We start from the raw sequence: 18310 nt of genomic DNA on the forward strand, positions 1-18310 counted from the left end.
GTTTAGCAATGGCACTGTGGCTTGTTGTTCCTCCTTTTCTTTCAGTTGTTTCACCACATCTGCAAGTTGTAATTGGAGCTGTTGGACTACCGGATCTGGATGTGGTGCATTGTTCTCTTCGTTGTCCGCATGTAACAGCCCGCCCTCCTAGGGTACAATAAATGCGGCGACTGCTACCAAAACGGACCTAAAAGAAATTAACGTAGGCTAGGGTTTTAAAGAGTTTTGACCAAAGTATTTAAAGGGACTATTAGAGCAATAAATCAACATCTTAACCTAGAAACTTTAATAAGTAAAAGAAAGGTACCATAAATTACGATAAAAAATCTCAAGAGTTTGACATAGTTTCCAAGATAAACCACCGGAAGTCTAAAGCCTCTAAACCGAAAGGAAAAGTGCAAAGTATCCAAATAATACTAAAGTGTTTCAAGAAAATTCAGCGGAAAACGGCTAAGAGAAAGTGCAGCTATGTATGAAGACACAACTACGCTTGAAGTTCAAAACATCCATTTTAATTAGTTAACATGCTCAACACCCGCCACCGCTCGTCGTCGTTCAACCTGCACATAAGGAAAACACATGCAGGGCTGAGTATTTTGAAATACTCAGTGAACTCGTTGCCAAAACATTTTATAAGTTATGCCACCCTTACCATAGTGAACTCGAGGTTTTACAATTATCAAAATAAATATTCAACGAGTATCACAAAAATTATTTCCATAGACTGGCCAGTCAAACAATCTCCCATTTTCTCAACAATTCATCGATTACAATCTTTCCATAGTGCGACGAAAGTGTGGCCATACTATTCGCCCACGAGATCGGCCGACTAGCAAGGACGGCTCCCGATCCCACCGTGTACACAGCCTGGTAGGGTTTGCGGCCCGTACTCAGACCCGAATTCGTATAAACATATCCATAGCCCTATAGCCCAATGGAGCGTACTCACAAACTAGGCATCAGACGCACAATATCACAACAAAACAGACATAGGCATGGCATAACAGTTAAACCACCCTCATTTCTCCACATTTATAAATTTGCGCATAAAGGAGTTTAAGAGTAAAGCCCACCTCGACTGCTTAGATTTCAAGTATGTTCTTTCCCTTGTTATCTGGCTTCGCAACTGAAGTTTCACCTTTTAATCACATAGGCATGTATCACAAATCAGATTCAACACCAATTCCTAACTCATGCATGTCTCAACGGTTTTCCCTTTTCCCACCGATTTATCTTAGCATCATTAATCAATCAAGGTCATGTTCATTGCATAAGTTCCATTCGCATATCAACTCTAGATCTAACATCACATGTGTCACACAAGGGTATTTTGCCAACATACACACACCACACAACACACACACGCGACGCACACACATGCACACATATATTCCATATTCCCTTTATCCCACTTTCTCTCAAACAAGATGCATGAGAGTTCAAGAATACCGATTAATCGGTTAGAAAGAAGGGGGAACAGTTAGAAAGAAGGAGATTAATATAAGAATACCTTATGAGAAAAACGAACGGTAGAAATTAAGTATTAGACTCAGTTCTTCAAGATTCTTGGATCGAACTTCAATTCTTCTTCAAAACATGACAAAATATTGGAGAATAGAAGAAAAATTGGAGAGGGTGAGAGAAGAGAGGGAGACGTGTACTATGGGGGAGGGGGGCAAAAATTATGGGGCTAGGGTTTGGGGTTTCTCTTATTTATAGTGCTCAATAAGATCTTTAGGTAATTAAAATAGAATATTTGGTAAGATTTTATTCTCCACAATTAAATAAAACAAATATTGTGGAGTAAGGAAGAAGAAATACCAAAAATAAGTTCTAAGGCAAAATCATATGATTTTCGAAAATTTGGGGCTTTTAATTAGCCAATATTTTGATTTGAATATTTTTCAGAGTAGAATAAAATATCACGGAGCAAAATAGAAATTAAATAAGAATTCTCCCAACTAGGGATTGGAAATAGGCGTTTCTATGCCTTTTAAATAAGGCATGGATTTTTTTTTTGTATTAACTAAAATAAGATATGGCAAGATCTCTTGAGGTATGGAAAGATTTGGTAGAATATTTAAATTCTAGGTATGGAAGGAAATGAAATAAGAGATCAATTAAAATAAAATAAATTCTTCCTTCCCAAAGGTAGGTGATTTTTGAAAATCACTTTAATATTAATATGGTTCGATTTTTCCCATTAAGAAATAGGGAATAATTGGGTTTTGGATTTAATTTGGATAAATATCCAAAGAATTAAATTAAATCCGGAAAAATAGAATTCCTCCTTCAAAAAGTCAAGGGTTCGAAAATCTCAAGAATTAGGTGGCTAGTATTTATGGAAATTTTTCTCTAATATTCTCACTCACCCTTAAACAATTAATTCACCTCATAAATTAATAAATCACATGCCACATCACATAATCAACAAGTTTGACTTTTCAAACTTCCAATGCAAATCCTAGACTCGACTCGGTCATAGCAACTCATGCAATAAATGCATTCATAAATTAATTCACGTCTCCCACGTCATCAATAATAAATTTTTGGGCTCTAAAATTAGGGTATGAAAATCCGGGATGTTACACCGCCATTGTTATTTCAACTGGAGTAGACGGTTCTCTCTTAAGAGGCGAAAGTGATCGCCCTTGGTTGAGCCTTCTCTGAGCGTTCCTCCTTCGGTTGGATGCTTCGATCTCAGGATCAAATAACTCTAATGGTTGTCCTTTAGAGCGAGTGAGCATACAACCTGAAAAGAAAAACACAAAAGTGAGAATAACTCAAAAAAGAAAAGAAAAAAAAATAAAGCAAGTAAAATCTAGATTAGTAATCTTAATTTTTATCACGATATTAGGCTATAGTAACACAAAATTGTCCCCGACAACGGCGCCAAAAACTTGACTCAACTTATTTTAACACAATTATACCCGCAAGTGTACGGGGCTAATGTAGCAAATAGTAAGCAAAGAGTATCGTATCCACAAAGACAATCAGTGTCAACCTAATTACCACGAACCAACCTCAACTACTATCTAGATGAATCGAAAAGTTTGGGTTTTCTAAATCTACTTAAAAGCAAGATAAAAAAAAATTAAAAACAACTAGAGAACTGAAAGCAAATAAGAAAACGAATGTAGATCAAGGATGAGAAGGGTAGAATCCTACGGGATCGATAACAACTATCCTACGCTCAACTAACTTCTTAACTATGCCAACAAAGGGTCTCAAGGGTTATTAAGCTATCACTAAGGTAAAACTATATCTTTTCTCAAAGCATATAATTTGTAGATTGCTACCTAGAACCGAAGTGTCCTTCCTAGAATTAAGATAACAACTCCTAAAAGCTCCTAAGATACTTAGCTTCATTCAAAGGCTCAAATCTGTCGATTATATTGGCAAAGACGTCAACTTCTCTTCTTTCAAATTAAACTACTCACTTCTCAGGTATTGTAGTAAAATCCACATGCATTTATAAGGTGATCAATCAAATAAATGTATAAGCACAAGAGAAGTCAAAATAACCACATGAGCCAAGGCATATAAAAAGGAAATCAATTAAACATAAGAATCATTGTATCTCCCCCGTAGAACTCTACGAAGGATTTAGCTACTCATGTTCATCACAAAAGTCAAAGAAATATTTAAAGAAATATTCAAAAACATTGTTTGAACAAGAATAAAACTAAAAGTCGAAACTCCTAGAATTGGATTGGGCGGATTGGAGGTCTCGTCTTCAATCTTGCGATGAATACTCGTCCTCTGCTCATTCTTCTCTTCTTCCTAGGTGAAAAGGTAGTATTTTTGGGGTAGGAGGCGTGTAAGTTGTGTTTGGAGGCGTTTCCTAGGCATATATATACCTAGGGTTGACTTTGGGCCCAAAATAAACTGTCGAACGAAGCTGGCGGGTCGCCAGGTTGGGTGTGCGTTGAAGCTGGCGAGTCGCCAGCTGCTTACGACATTTTTTTCGTCCCTGGCGGGTCGCCAGGTTCGTTTGCATGCGAACCTGGCGGGTCGCCAGCTATGTCACTGCTCTGCGCAATCTTGGTAAAACGGCCATAACTTCTTCTACCGAACTCCGATTGAGACGTTTAAGATATCCACGTGAAGTTCTTTCGAAGATGAAGAGAATGGTATGCATTACATGTGAATCGAACTTCAAAATCTCCAAATAAGCTGTCTCGAACATTGAGCAGCTGCACATCCACATATTTTGTACATTTTTGTACACATTCTTCACAAAATGGTCAAAATACCAACATAATAGAGGAGTAGCTATAACCATGTCTCAAAATACACAATATATGATCAAAACCAAGTAAAACTACCCTCTAAAGTCATGTAAAATCCAAGTGAATAAGTGGTGCTCTTTTTAGTTACTTCCTACTACCATTTTTGTAATGTTTGGACATCTCTACATTCTTTCCCCATAATTCAACAGTTTGGACATTTCACATTGATCCATATTATAAATTTGAATGGAATGGAGACTTATTTTTGTATGTGAAACTTGGAGAATGAATAAGTCTTCTTAGAATGAGCAGAAGGGGTTATTAACATATTTTTTTCTAGAAATCCTTATATTCAATGAATTGATTTTACAAGTGATGGCAAAAAGAGCATCAAAATACATGATGAAGAGAGAAGCTCAAATGGTGTCGACGGCAACGCGCTTGTACAAGTGAAGCGCTAGTCTTGGCATGGGCAGTGTTTCGACCGGATTCTCCTCCAACTTGATCTCCTCCGGCCTCATTGCAGTTGGATCAAATTATCATTTTCTAAACTTATTATCGACCAAAATCCTACACAAACTTGACCCCTTTTGGTACTCCAATTTTTAGTTATCATCGATACCTAGAAGACTAATCTCTCTTATGAAATTAAAAGATCATGAGATGATGAACCATCACACAAATCATACTACAGAAATGAAATTATTGACGGTATAAATATCTTAATAACGAGTTTTGTTTGTAATAAAAATAAAGTACCGATTATTAAAGGAGCATTTAGTCAACTATCAACCTCGTCCACAAAAGTACACGCATTATTAATTAAATTCGCGCCACATACAAATCAAAATGAGGTATTGGCTTTTGTTTATCATAAATCATTATGTACTTGAGTGAAAAGGAATTTAGTCGAGAATGTATGACCACATTTGGAATAGTGTATATTGGGTTGGTTCAATTCATTACATAACTCATTATAAGATTTGGAAAAAAAGAATATTGTGGGTAGGGACTAAAGTAGATTGTGGTATATATGTGTTTGTATAAAAAAGGAGTATTATGGTTTTTATAGAATCGACGCAAATTTGTTGATTTGTCCATCCATATCAATTAAATTTGATTAAAAATTAATATAAAATAAATAGAGTACTAGAACTAAATAATGCAGGGGTGGGGCAGCGTCACCTCTACCTTTTGTTTTTGTAAGTTTTAATAAAAACAAATACTCATGTAAGATCTACTTTCGAACGAAATCATTTAAAAATCATAACTTTGATAATGGAAAAAGATATGATGCATGAACTTGAAGGCCACCCAAAATGGCTTTATATAGTTGTGATTCCAACTAATTCTAATAATTAAATACAGTGTAAACACGTGGGAAATGATATTTACAAGTTACAACAACTATTCAATCTGCTATTATATAGTTTAGTTTCACAATTAAATAAACAAAATATGATAAAAATACAAGCCATTTTTAGTCATATAACTTTATAATACTCTCTTTGTCTCCCAAAGATTATGTACTTTTGGTTCGGCATAAGTTTTAATGCAAGATTGAGAAAATAAGAGAGAGGTAGAGAGAAAGTAATTAATGTATTGTTAATGGAGAATGAGTTAAACCTCATTAGAGTGAAAATAGTTTCCAAAATTGGGAAATGCATATTCTTATGGGAAGGACTAAAGGGAAAAAGTGCATATTTTTGTGGGACGGATGAAGTATAACAGGGCAAATTACTCCTTCCATCCCCGATTAATTGTCACTCTTTGACTGAACACGAGTTTTAAGAAATGTAAAGAAAAGTTGGTTGAAAAAGTTAGTGTGAGACCTACTTTTTTATATTGGTTTGATAATAAAATGTGAGTGAATTGAGTTAGTGAAATGTGAGATCTACTTACTATTAATGGTAAAAGTGAAGTGTGACAATTATTAAAAGAGTACCGAAATGAAAAAGAGTGATAATTAATCGGGGACGGAGGGAGTATTACTTACGTCGTTTCTGTGTACTTGGGAGTATTCTTAACGTGGACATGATCGAGTGGACTTTTGCATGGTTTGTAGCTGGAGGATGTCAAGATGAGTTTGATCACAAATCAAACAAGCCAATGTGAATTAATGCATGTGGATCTCGAGGAGTATGTATAAGTACTATTGAGATATTTGTAATTTTGCAAGCTCGTCCACATCTTCAAAAGGCATAAATCATGTAGTACTAATGATTCACCTGTCAACTCGACTCTTTATACTTTGTCCGTTTCATTATAGGTGATAAATTTCTTTTGAATGCGATATTAAAAATAATATGGAGTAATATTTGTTACTTCCTGTATCGTCAACGAAAAATAGTCTTATTTGCGAATGAAACAAGTTTTAATGCATATTGGTAACGTTAAACAGATAAAAAGAAATAGTATGTAAAGTAAAAGAAAAAAAAAAACAAAATCGGTGAAAAAATTTTCATAAATACAAATAACTCTAATTTTGGTGGACATACCAATATAAAAAATTAGACAATTTTCATAGACGGGTAGTGATTTTCCCATGAATTTTAAAATTAACAAATAATATCACGAATTTTATCCCTAGTTTATTATTTTCCACCAATAAAAAATATCATTGGAAGATGAGCTATTTTGGTAGTCTAATGTAAATTGGAAGAGAGATCAAATTAAGGTAGGAGACATCGTATCACTCTCTCTTTGGTATATAGAACATTTGCTAAACGAGAAACTAATTGTCTTGATATTTGTCTGTCAATTCTCTTTGGTATATACTCCTAGAATTACTTTAGCTAAATGATAGACTAGTTGTCTTGATTCATGACAGTCAATTCGACAGCCTAAATTCACAGGTTTGGTCGTATTTTGAATTTCCAGTAATTACATGCTGGTTAGTTGCTCAACCTTTTAATTTTGATTTCAATTCCACCATTTGAGGCGAGCTGAAAAGGTTATACTACATCGATTATATTAAAAGAAACTTATACTTTTCAGTTTCATAAAAATATGTTCACCTTTCCTTTTCATTTGTCTCATAAAAATATAAACATTTTTATTTATAAAAAGTTATCCCAATTTATTATCCCTATATATCAAATTATTTACAAATTATACAACTATTTAAAGTCACACTATCTACTAACATTATTTTAACTACACTTAAATTTGTTGAAGATTTATCCATCCATCTCAATTAAATTTAATTAAAAATTAATATAAATAAATAGGGAGTACTACTAGTAGTAAATACTACTACCTCTGTCCCTGAAAATTTGATATTACATTTTACTATTTCGGTCCGTCCCTGAAAATTTGATACACTTCACTTTTACCATTTTTGGTAGTGGACCCCATATTCCACTAACTCATTTCTACTCACATTTTATTATAAAACTAATACTTTAAAAGTAGGACCCACATCCCACCAACTTTTTCAACTCACTTTCCATTACATTTCTTAAAACCCGTGTCGGATCAAAGTGTAGCAAATTTTGGGGGACGGAGGTAGTAATAGATACTCCACAATGCAGGGGTGCGGCCAAGTCACATCTTCCTTTTGTTTTTTGTAAGTTTTATTGTAAACAAGATCTACTTCCGATTGAAATTGGCGCTATCAAAAAAGTTTTTACTTAATGATCTTTTCAAATTCATTTTTTAAAACTCTTCTAGGTTTAATGTTATGCTCTCTATCTCTCATTACTAGTTATCCAAACGCATAGTTTAGGTAATATTCAAAGTTCAAATATTCATGAAAGGAAAACATTTTATTCGATAAAGACTAGAAAAGAAATAAGCACACAAATAGTAGTACATGGTGAAAATGAATATGATTGAGCTGATCATCTCAGTATGCAATGCTCTTCAAATCATTCACTGATTATGGCTTATTGAGCTTGAAATACCACAGTAAAGGAGTCTTCTCTATTCCTTTCGCATATCGACACGCAACGATCTCTTCTCCCTTGGCTTCTCTATAAATGGGTGGATTATTTTCCGACAGGAGCTCCTTGATCGGCCCATAAAGCCGGGGGCTCCCGCTTCCTGCGAGATGCATCCTGAACACGAACGCCACCGAGATTCTGGGGCCTGAATTCTTGGCCACTACTCTGTGGTAGGCACTCTTAAACCTAGCATTTGTGATCAACTGCAACAAACACCAACCCATTAACTCACTAATAAGGTGGGTCCTACTATTTACTGCTAACAGTACTACTTTAATTACTTTCTCTCTTACATATTTTACCAATTTCACATTAAAACTTGCATCGTTCTCAAAATATATGTTTTTAAGGGACAGATGAAGAAACAGATGGAGAATAACATAACCAACTTGCTTACCTCCATCATATCTCCGGAGACCACGACAAGAGATCCGGGAGAAGGGGGCACATCAACCCACTGATCCTTGTGTAGGACCTGTAGGCCCCCGATTTCGTCCTGCAACAGAAAAGTCAGAAATCCACTGTCTGTGTGACTCCCGAAGCCTAATGTCTTGTCGGGCTCAGGACAAGCCGGATAATAATTGCAAGCAAGAAACTCTCCCTTGGCACACCCCATGTCTAACATGTGACTCTTCTTCAATCCAAGAGCCTCAGACAACAACTCAAACACACCGATTCCCACATTCTTAGCTTGCTCCGAGAATTCCATCATCGGATCTCTACACATACAATCATCCAGTTACAAAATCCAACCCATTAAACAAATATCAGTTCATTGATTCATTAATATTAGCTGACATCACAAAACATATCAGCTCATGACTCAATATCACTGGGTGCTGTGATATTAAAAGTCAACAACAACTGATATGTTTTGTGATGACAACTTATACCTGAAAATTTGAGGAAGCTCCTGCGGTGTGGGAGGGTCGGGAGCCATGATCAAGTAGAGACTGTCTCTCCAATTAGCAACAGCATTTGTATAGAGATCGAAGTTGCTGTTGTAGACCACCTTCTTCACGTAATCCCGTGAGTAGTACTGCTTCTTCGTCTCCGTGTCCTGCTCGTGGAACCCCTTCACTGCCTCCATCGCTTTGCTCATCAATCTTTTCGCGATGCCATGATTTACGATCTTGAAAACTCCCCATTCTTCACAGGCGGCTCTAACTTGATCGATGATTTCACCGTGGTTATTGCTTAACGATCCCAAGTCAATTACTGGAACGCTTAGATCGCAGATAATCTTGTCTTCCTGTATGTATTCTTCGTGCACTAAAATGCGAGGAATCTCTGTGATCCCGGCGTCCACAAGCCCCTTCACGCCGCTCTTCGTGGCATCGAATGCTTCTACTTCCCTGCTTCGGTTGTATTGCGACATGCTTGCTGTCTGCACCCACAAACTGATTACTCCTACTATTTTTTTTTGAATTTATTTTTGGAATGTCACAGATATAAGCCAAAAATCTTAACTGGCGTAACGAATTATGACTCTTTAGTAGTAGTATTTTCTACACACGCTTTGATAATGGAAAAAGATATGATGCATGAACTTGAAGGCCTCCAAAAATTGCTTTATATAGTTGTGATTCCAACTAATTTCAATAATTAAATACAGTGTAAACACGTGGGAAATGATATTTACAAGTTACAACGACTATTCAATATGCTAGATTATAGTTTAGTTTCACAATTAAATTAACAAAATATGAAAAAAATATAGACCACTTTTAGTCATATTACCTTAAGATAAGATGAGTTATTATAATACTCCCTCCATCTGCGAAAAGGAATCCCGTTTTGCCATATTAATCCGTCCGCGAATATAAGTCCCGGTTCACTTTTACCATAAATGGTAATAGGGTCTCAACTTCCACTAAATCATTCCACTCATATTTCATTTAAAACTAATAGTGTCCACTATAGTTGGCCGGGCCAAGCCACAAAACGTGGCTAAACCATAAAATCGTGGCCGGGCCACCAACGCCCATGTTTTACACTATAGTGGACATGCCAAATCCACCAAATAATTTATTTTTTTCATTTTGTGTATATTTTAATTAAAAATGGGTATATTTATAGAATTTGTGTAGGAATGAGGTAAAAAAATGTGTATACTTATAGAATTAAAAAAAAAAATCAGATAATAGAGAGAGCCGCGGCCCGTGGCCGCTGCAATAGGAGAGCCACGGCTCCCGCCCAAGAGCCGCGGCCGGGCCACGATCGTGGCGCTCCCATGTCCCCCCCCGTCACTATAGGGAGCCGCGGCTCGCGGCTCTGGCGTGGCCCGGCCGCGGCTCCCCTATAGTGGATGCTCTAATACTCCATCTATCCCAAGTTACTTGAGTCGTATTCCTTTTTTAGGTTGTCCCAAGTTACTTGAGTCATTTATCTTTTTAGCTAAAAATAAAACATCTAATCACACCTACTTTATTCTTTCTTTTATTTTACTCTTTCTTCTTTCTTTTACTTTATTCACTCCTCTACTTTATTTAACTCACTAAACACAACTTTCTTAAATCTCGTGCCGAAAAAAAAGGTCTTAAGTAACGTGGGACGGAGGGAATATATACAAGTGAGACCCTTATTCCACTAACCTTTTTTCACCCACTTTTCTTTATATTTCTTAAAACTCATGCCGTTAAAAAATTTTCACCCACTTTTCTTTATATTTCTTAAAACTCATGCCGTTAAAAAATGAGACTCCTAATAGCGGCTGGAAGGAGCATAACGGGGCAGATTATTACTTACCGTCGTTTTTGTGTATTTGGGAGTATTCATAACGTGGACATGATCGAGTGGAGTTTTCCATGGTTTGTTTGTAGCCGGAGGTTGTCAAGATGAGTTTGAACTCAAATCAAACAAGCCAATGTGAATTAATGCATGTGGATCTCGAGGATTATAGATGTACTATAAGCACTATTGAGATATTTGTAATTTTGCAAGATCGTCCACATCTTAAAACATCTTAAAAAGGCGTACTAATAATTCACCTATCACCTCAACTCTTTATACTTTGTCATCTCACCAGGGCACTAGCAATAAGGGCCCTTCTCCTTAGCCCATTTCAGAGTTTATCTTCATTTCTCTTGCCACGTCAGTAGGTCTATTCCAGAGCCTATCTCAGAGCATATCTCATTTCATTTCAACACTATTTTTGTATTTTACTTTTAATTGTTCGTATGAAATAAAATGATATAAAATAGCAAGAAAAATAAATTAAAGACAACTCATTAAAAAATAAATTTCATTAAAAAGAAAATATCCTACATTTATAAAAAATATAAAAAAAAACTAAAAATATTGATAAAAATATTAAAAATATTGTGACTAGAGAAAAGTAAAATATAGAGTAAGATAAAATAAAATGGGTTTATATGTGAATAATTGGTGGGGAATGGAGTATATAAAGAGTATAAAAAATGAACTAAAAGAGAAAAAAAAAAGAATCGGCTGGGGCTTAATATCGGCTCAAGGCCGGAGGCGTTGGGGAGGGTAAATCGGCTCTCCCCCCCGTAATGGTGACCTAGGGAGCCCCCATTGCTAATGCCCTTATAGGTGATACATTTCTTTTGAATGCGAGATTAAAAATAATACAGAGTAATATTTGTTACTTCCTTTGTCTCACAATAAGAGTCACTAGGTCTCACATTCTACTATTCACTTCGCTCACATTTTATTATAAAATTAATATATAAAATAGTGGGCCTCATATTTAACTAACTTTTCTAACCCACTATTCTTTACATTTCTTAAAAAACCGTGGCAACATCAACAGGGCCAGACGCATGATTTTTTGTTGGTAGGGGCTTTACTATGTATATTAGCATCGTCAACGAAAAATAGTCTTATTTGTGAATGAAATAATGCATATTGGTAACGTTAAACAGATAAAAAGAAATACTCCCTCCGTCCCACATTTGGAGTGCCATTTAGTTATGATACGAGTTTTAAGGAATTAGTGGAGTGTGTAATAAATGAAGTGAGATGGTGGAGTGAGATGGTAGAGTGTGTAATAAATGAAGTGAGATAGTGTAGTGTGTAATAAATGAAGTGAGTTGGCTGAAGGTGGATAACTTTTTGACTTTTTGATTTTTTATTTTTGTTTTGGTTTATTTTAATGTAGATAATGACATTTGGATGTAATTTTGATGAATAATAGGGTAAAATTGTATGACAAAATATGGAAATTCTAAATGTGACTCTTAAACTATGACGGACTTTTATGGCAAAATGTGACTCCAAATGTGGGACGGGGGGAGTAGTTGGTAAAGTACAAGAGAAAAAAACAAAATCGGTGAATTTTTTTTTATAAATACAAATAACACTAAATTTGGTGAACATACCAATATAAAAAATTAGACAATTTTCGTAGACGGGTAGTGATTTTTTTTTGATAAAAATATATAGTAAAAATACTATAAAAAATTGTTTTTGTATAATTAAATTGAAATGAGAAAAAGAGATAAATTAACTTATGGTCTAAAGTCACTAAGAAAATGAATATTGAGTTTGCTTGGATTATTTGCAATGAATAATGAACAAATATTCTGTAAATTATGATTTAGAAAAAATTTAATAGTGGAGAACAAAACTTTGAATTTGTTGAATTTATCAATGGGAAACTAAGGTATTAAACTAATAAGTTAGTTAACAATCCTAAATATAGTACAATAGCAAATTTTTTTTTGAGTAGTGATTTAGAGACATAATGTCTCTATGCCATAATGCCCCTATGTCACTTTGTCATACATTTATTTTAAATGTTGACTAATATACTCTTATAGGTATTTTGGAAAGATATATCTTAGTTATGATAGTTAAATTAAAGCATGATTATTATGCACATATTTATTGTATTCATGATTTTAATTAAAGTACTTAAAGACTTAATTAGAGTATTTGTAGTAATAATTAGAGTATTTGTAGTACATAGTACTATTTAATTTTATGAATTAATACTTATGTGATTTGAAAAAATATAAAATTAAAAATGATTGTTCTTATAAATAAAATTTACTAGTTTATTAAGAAGATTTATAAATCTTGTGAATAAAAGTTATTAATATTATTTTAACTAATAAAAGTTTATTAATAAAATTTTTTATCTTAATAAATAAAATATATTGTTATTTATAAGAAAAGTTATTATTATTTTCAATAAAAAATTATTATTGTAATCAATAAAATTTATTATTTTTTTAAAGGATCGATAATGGTTTTGTATTAAACATGTGATGACTCAACCCATTTAATCTTTTGAATAGATCGGGAGCTTGTTACTTACTCAACCTGACATCATCATCGAACCAGGAGTATTATTTTTGGGGATAAAATTTACATTTACTATGAAAAAAGTCGTAGTATTTAATATATAAAATTTATTACTCTAATATAGTTTAGTTGCAGCCAAGAGCTATTTTATTTTTTGGATAAAGTTATTTAATTTTGCTATTTTACAAGAGTTATTATAATTTTGAAAAATATCCATTTTAATTAATATTATCAATAAAAGCATTATTGTAACAAATAAAAGTTTATAGTTCTAGTAAAATAAAATATTGCTCCAATAAATAAAAGTTATTATTCTTATGAGTAAAATTTATTATACTAGTGAATAAAAGTTAAGGTTTTTGCGAATAAATGTTACTCCTAAATAAAAGTTATTATTTTATAAATAATGGTTATTATTCTTATTGATAAATAATTTTGATCTAATGAATAAAAAGTTAGTATAGTATTAATTTTGTGAATAAAAGATGTCAACGAAAGTTACATTTTTGCTAAAAACTTTCTTTTATTGTGAATAAAGTTGGTGTTTTAATAAAAAAAAGGTTATTCGTTCAAACTAATAAAAATAATAAAATTCTTGTAAAATAAATTTTATGTGAATAAAAACTACTACTATTTTTTTGAATAAAGATTATTAGTTTCATGTATAAAATTTTATTGTAATAAAAAAATTCATTGATCTTGAGCATAAAAAATATTTTTCTTGCTAAAATGTTATTTTTATAATTTAAAATTATTGTTATTCAGAATAAACTATTTTGAATAAAATAATTAATTTTAAAAATAAAAATTACGAATGTATATAAATAAAAGTTTATTTTCTTATAGTAGATAATAATTTTAATCATAACACATAAAAGTTATTGTTTTTATAAAATAAATTAAATTTGTATGAATAGCTCAATATAAATTTGAATTACCCTGATTTATCAATTAATAAGAAATTAAAAATGTTTATGGTATATAAAACTTGACAGAAGAATCAAATTTTTTCGTAAATGGTACAGATAGTGTAAAACTAGAGAAAACTAAGAACTGTATTTTTTATTAAATTATTAATTTATTTAAACTAAAATTTATGAAGATTAGTTTGATCACCATTATTTGTTTTCTAAATGATGGTAGTACATCATTAAATTATTCGTAAACTAAATATACAATAAATATATAAATACAATGATATTATAATATTTTATTTAAATATATATATATATATCTATAAATAAATGCAGTATAAAAAAGAAACAAAATTAAAAATGTTGATCATAAATAATGTGGATCTCTGATGCACTATTTATCAGCACTAAAAATACTTGCAAGTTTACAGGGTAGATCTAGTATAGCTAAAGGTCAGTACCGGGGTATCGAACACAGGGAATAAGATTGCAACTGTCTATCATATACTAAGCGTCATATACTATCTAGAGACACAGAGTTTTTGGGTTTTGGATTTTATAAACTAGGCAAAAATAAATAAACTAAAAATAGAAAACAAAATAATACAAAACAGGCTAAAGAATGTAGAGTTTTAGGATTCAACCACTACGACCTAGTGATGATTAATCTCATAGAACCTTTACCTTTATGTGTCTCTAGGATTATTAGGAAAGTCGCGATTCTAGAATAAGCCCTCTCTCGAGTGCACCTATCCAGTAGATTAGATTCTAACTATCAAAGTCTCCTTCCAATAGATTAGATTCTAACTCCTTAAGTTCCTAAGACTCAAGTCCTCACAAAGGGTTCTCTTCTCTCGAGTGCAGATAGACCTATGTGTTGTACTCGTTCCTTTTACCACGTAAAACTAGCTATCTCTCGATTAATCTAGTTAAACGGACATAGTTCTAAAGTTGGCCAGACAAAAGAACAATAAAAGCACAAGAACAAGCAAAACAATCACAAGAGCTAGGAAAATGTTCAATTCAATAAATCAAAACATGTTCATAATAGTCTTCACCAAAACTTCTACAAAAAAATATTTAACTACTCATAGACAAGTAGTAAATACAATAAAAGTACGAGAATGAAAGAAATTGATAAAACCCAAGGTTGAATCTTCAATCTTCATTCTTCTCTTGCCTGGATCTGCAGAGCTCCGCTCCAATGGAAGATGGATGAATTATGTGTGGAAGATGGAATGGAAGAATGTGTAGAGGGGGAGGATTGACGGCTCTGAGATAGAGATTGTGAATTAGGTTTGGGTATTTATAGGCTAGAAAAAGGGTTTAGGAATGGTAAAAATTATCCTCCAAGAAATATAGAAGATATTATTTTCGAATTCTTCAATTAATAGGAGAGATTTGAGCAATAACTTATTCCTTCGCCTAATTTCCCTCAGCTTTGACTGCATTGCGCAATGTTCGTAGAATAGTCATAACTTTCTCCACAAAAATCTGATTGAGACGTGCGAGATGTCCACGCGAAGCTCTTTCGAAGACGAAGAGAATGATATGAATTAAGCACTGATTGGACTTCAAACTCGCTGGCAGAATGGGCTCGAACAGAGGCTGCTGCACCTTGGTCTTTTTGCACATTTTTCTATCTTTTTCTATCATTTATCAACAAACACATTAAAAATACCAAATGTATAACATATGCAATTTAAGAACATAATTTGCATGATTGACATTTAAAACGAGTCAAATCTAGCCCTTCAAAACATGCAAAATCCGTGTTTGTCATGAAAGCAAATTACTCTCATACATAACTTCAAAGTTTAAGCTATATCCTTAAAATAGATCTAATTAATATGCACAATTAATGTAAAGGGTAACATAGTAAACATACGAAACATAAATTTAAATAAAAATATAAAATAATCTAAAATAACTATTTTAACCTCATTATAGTATTATGGCTTGGAGACATTATGTCTCTAAAACATTTTCCTTTTCTTTTTTTTAATATAAATCTCAAATAAATCGTACTACAGTTTAAAGAGGCACATCTGGACACATTTTACAAGGAAACTTTTAAATACAATTAATTGTCACTTTTGTAGTGCAAGTCATCTTCATTTTTTATTTCTTGAACGTTGATTCTTCAGCCCCTCTTTACCATACAATTTATAATGATTTAGTCTTAGACAACATGGGGCATATTAAGTGCCACTACTCCTTAAAATAACACCATACCACCATTTCTAGCCAATTATTTGTATACATGGACGAATAATAAGCTGCCACGTGGCAAAAAAAAAAACCCTCCAAAAAAGACGGGCAACAATGTGCTAGTCTTTAAACAACAATTTTTCTTAAACAGCAATATCCAACACGTTAGATAGCAATCTATAGATTGCTATCTAACGTGTTGGATATTGCTGTGTAGCGTTTATAATATTGCTGTATAAGCGTTGTCACGTTGTCATTTTAAGAGGAGTTTGTCATTTTAACACAAACCTAGACAACATAACTTAAGTAAGGACGGGAGATAAATTTCTGGATTTTTTTAAATTTAGCTAATAGAAAAAAAGGATATTCACATCTAATATCGTGAAATTTTTAAAAAGTTGTTTTTTCCATGAATTTTGAAATTGACAAATAATATCACGAACATTACCACGAGTTTGTTATTTCTCACCAATGAAAAAATTTCGGCTATAGTAATAGATTGAAGAACAATTTTGGAGGGTGTGCTTCAAGAAAAACTATCTTCAAAGATTGAGAAACTTGAAGTTCTCGAAGTTGTTATCGAGAAATTACGAAAAAAAAAATCATAAAATAAAATTATTTGCTGGAATTTTTCATTGGTGGAAAATAACAAACTCAGGGTAAAGTTCATGATATTATTTGTCAATTTCAAAGTTCGTGAAAAAAATCTAACTTTTTTGAAAATTACATGATATTAGGTGTCAATACTTAAAAAAAATTCGATAGGCGCTTAAGCCTCCCCTCCTTAAACATGTATTCGCCTCTGCACTTTAAATGTGACTCCGACTGTGGGACACAGAAAGTAGCAATTTAATTATTTAATGTGTTATCCAATAAGTGCATAGTCACCTCTACCTTTTGTTTTTGTAAGTTTTAATAAAAACAAATACTCATGTAAGTAGGGCTGACAATTTTTGACACGACACGATAACAAGACACGAACCGGCACGAAATTAATGGGTTTGGGTCAGAGCTTATCGTGTTCGTGTCCTTATCGGGTCGACCCATTAAGGACACGAAAATTTCGTGTCGTGTTCGTGTCGGGTTCGTGTTATCCGTTAACAATGCGTGTTCGTGTCGTGTTCGTGTTATCCGTTAACACATAATATTTTAATATTATTATCCTTATTAACACATAATATTTTAATATTATTATCCTTATTAACACATAATATTTTAATATTATTATTCTTATTATTTTCATTTTTCAATACTTATTTTCGTGTCAATAATGGGTTCGTGTCGTGTTCGTGTCGTTAATGGGTTCGTGTTGTGTTCGTGTCGTGTTCGTGTCTGAGGGTAGCGGGTCGTGTTCGTGTTCGTGTTTGAGGTTTTCTTAACGGGTCGTGTTCGTGTTTGTTGTTATAGTGTTCGTGTCGTTATCGTGTCGACACGATAACGACCCGACACGCACGATTTGCCACCCCTACATGTAAGATTTACTTTTGAACGAAATCATTTAAAAATCAATAGATCGAACTAGAGCTGTCAAACTACTGGGTTTGACCAACATAATCAGAATCCAGAATCCCCATGCCAAATAACCAAATTTGGCTCTATTAAAAAAGTTGTGTTTCTAAATAATCTTTTCAAATTCATTTTTTAAAACTCTGATAGGTTTAATGTTATGCTCTCTTTCTCTCATTACTAGTTATCCAAACAAATAGTTTAGGTAATATTCAAATATTCATGAAAAGAA

The 18310-nt window shown here is 33.1% G+C and overlaps 1 protein-coding gene across 1 annotated transcript; it reads right to left on the reverse strand.

Moving 5' to 3' along the window:
• Nucleotides 1-7960: 7960 nt before the first annotated feature.
• LOC125202390 (deacetoxyvindoline 4-hydroxylase-like) lies at nt 7961-9687 on the reverse strand. Its single transcript, XM_048100781.1, has 3 exons — nt 9070-9687; nt 8574-8895; nt 7961-8379 (listed from the first exon to the last, which is right to left on the reverse strand). The coding sequence occupies exons 1-3, from the start codon at nt 9552-9554 to the stop codon at nt 8113-8115; spliced, it is 1074 nt and encodes a 357-aa protein (XP_047956738.1). The 5' UTR covers nt 9555-9687; the 3' UTR covers nt 7961-8112.
• Between the last annotated feature and the right edge of the window lie 8623 nt (nt 9688-18310).

This window comes from Salvia hispanica, chromosome 1 (genome assembly GCF_023119035.1).
Source record: "Salvia hispanica cultivar TCC Black 2014 chromosome 1, UniMelb_Shisp_WGS_1.0, whole genome shotgun sequence".
NCBI lineage: Eukaryota > Viridiplantae > Streptophyta > Magnoliopsida > Lamiales > Lamiaceae > Salvia > Salvia hispanica.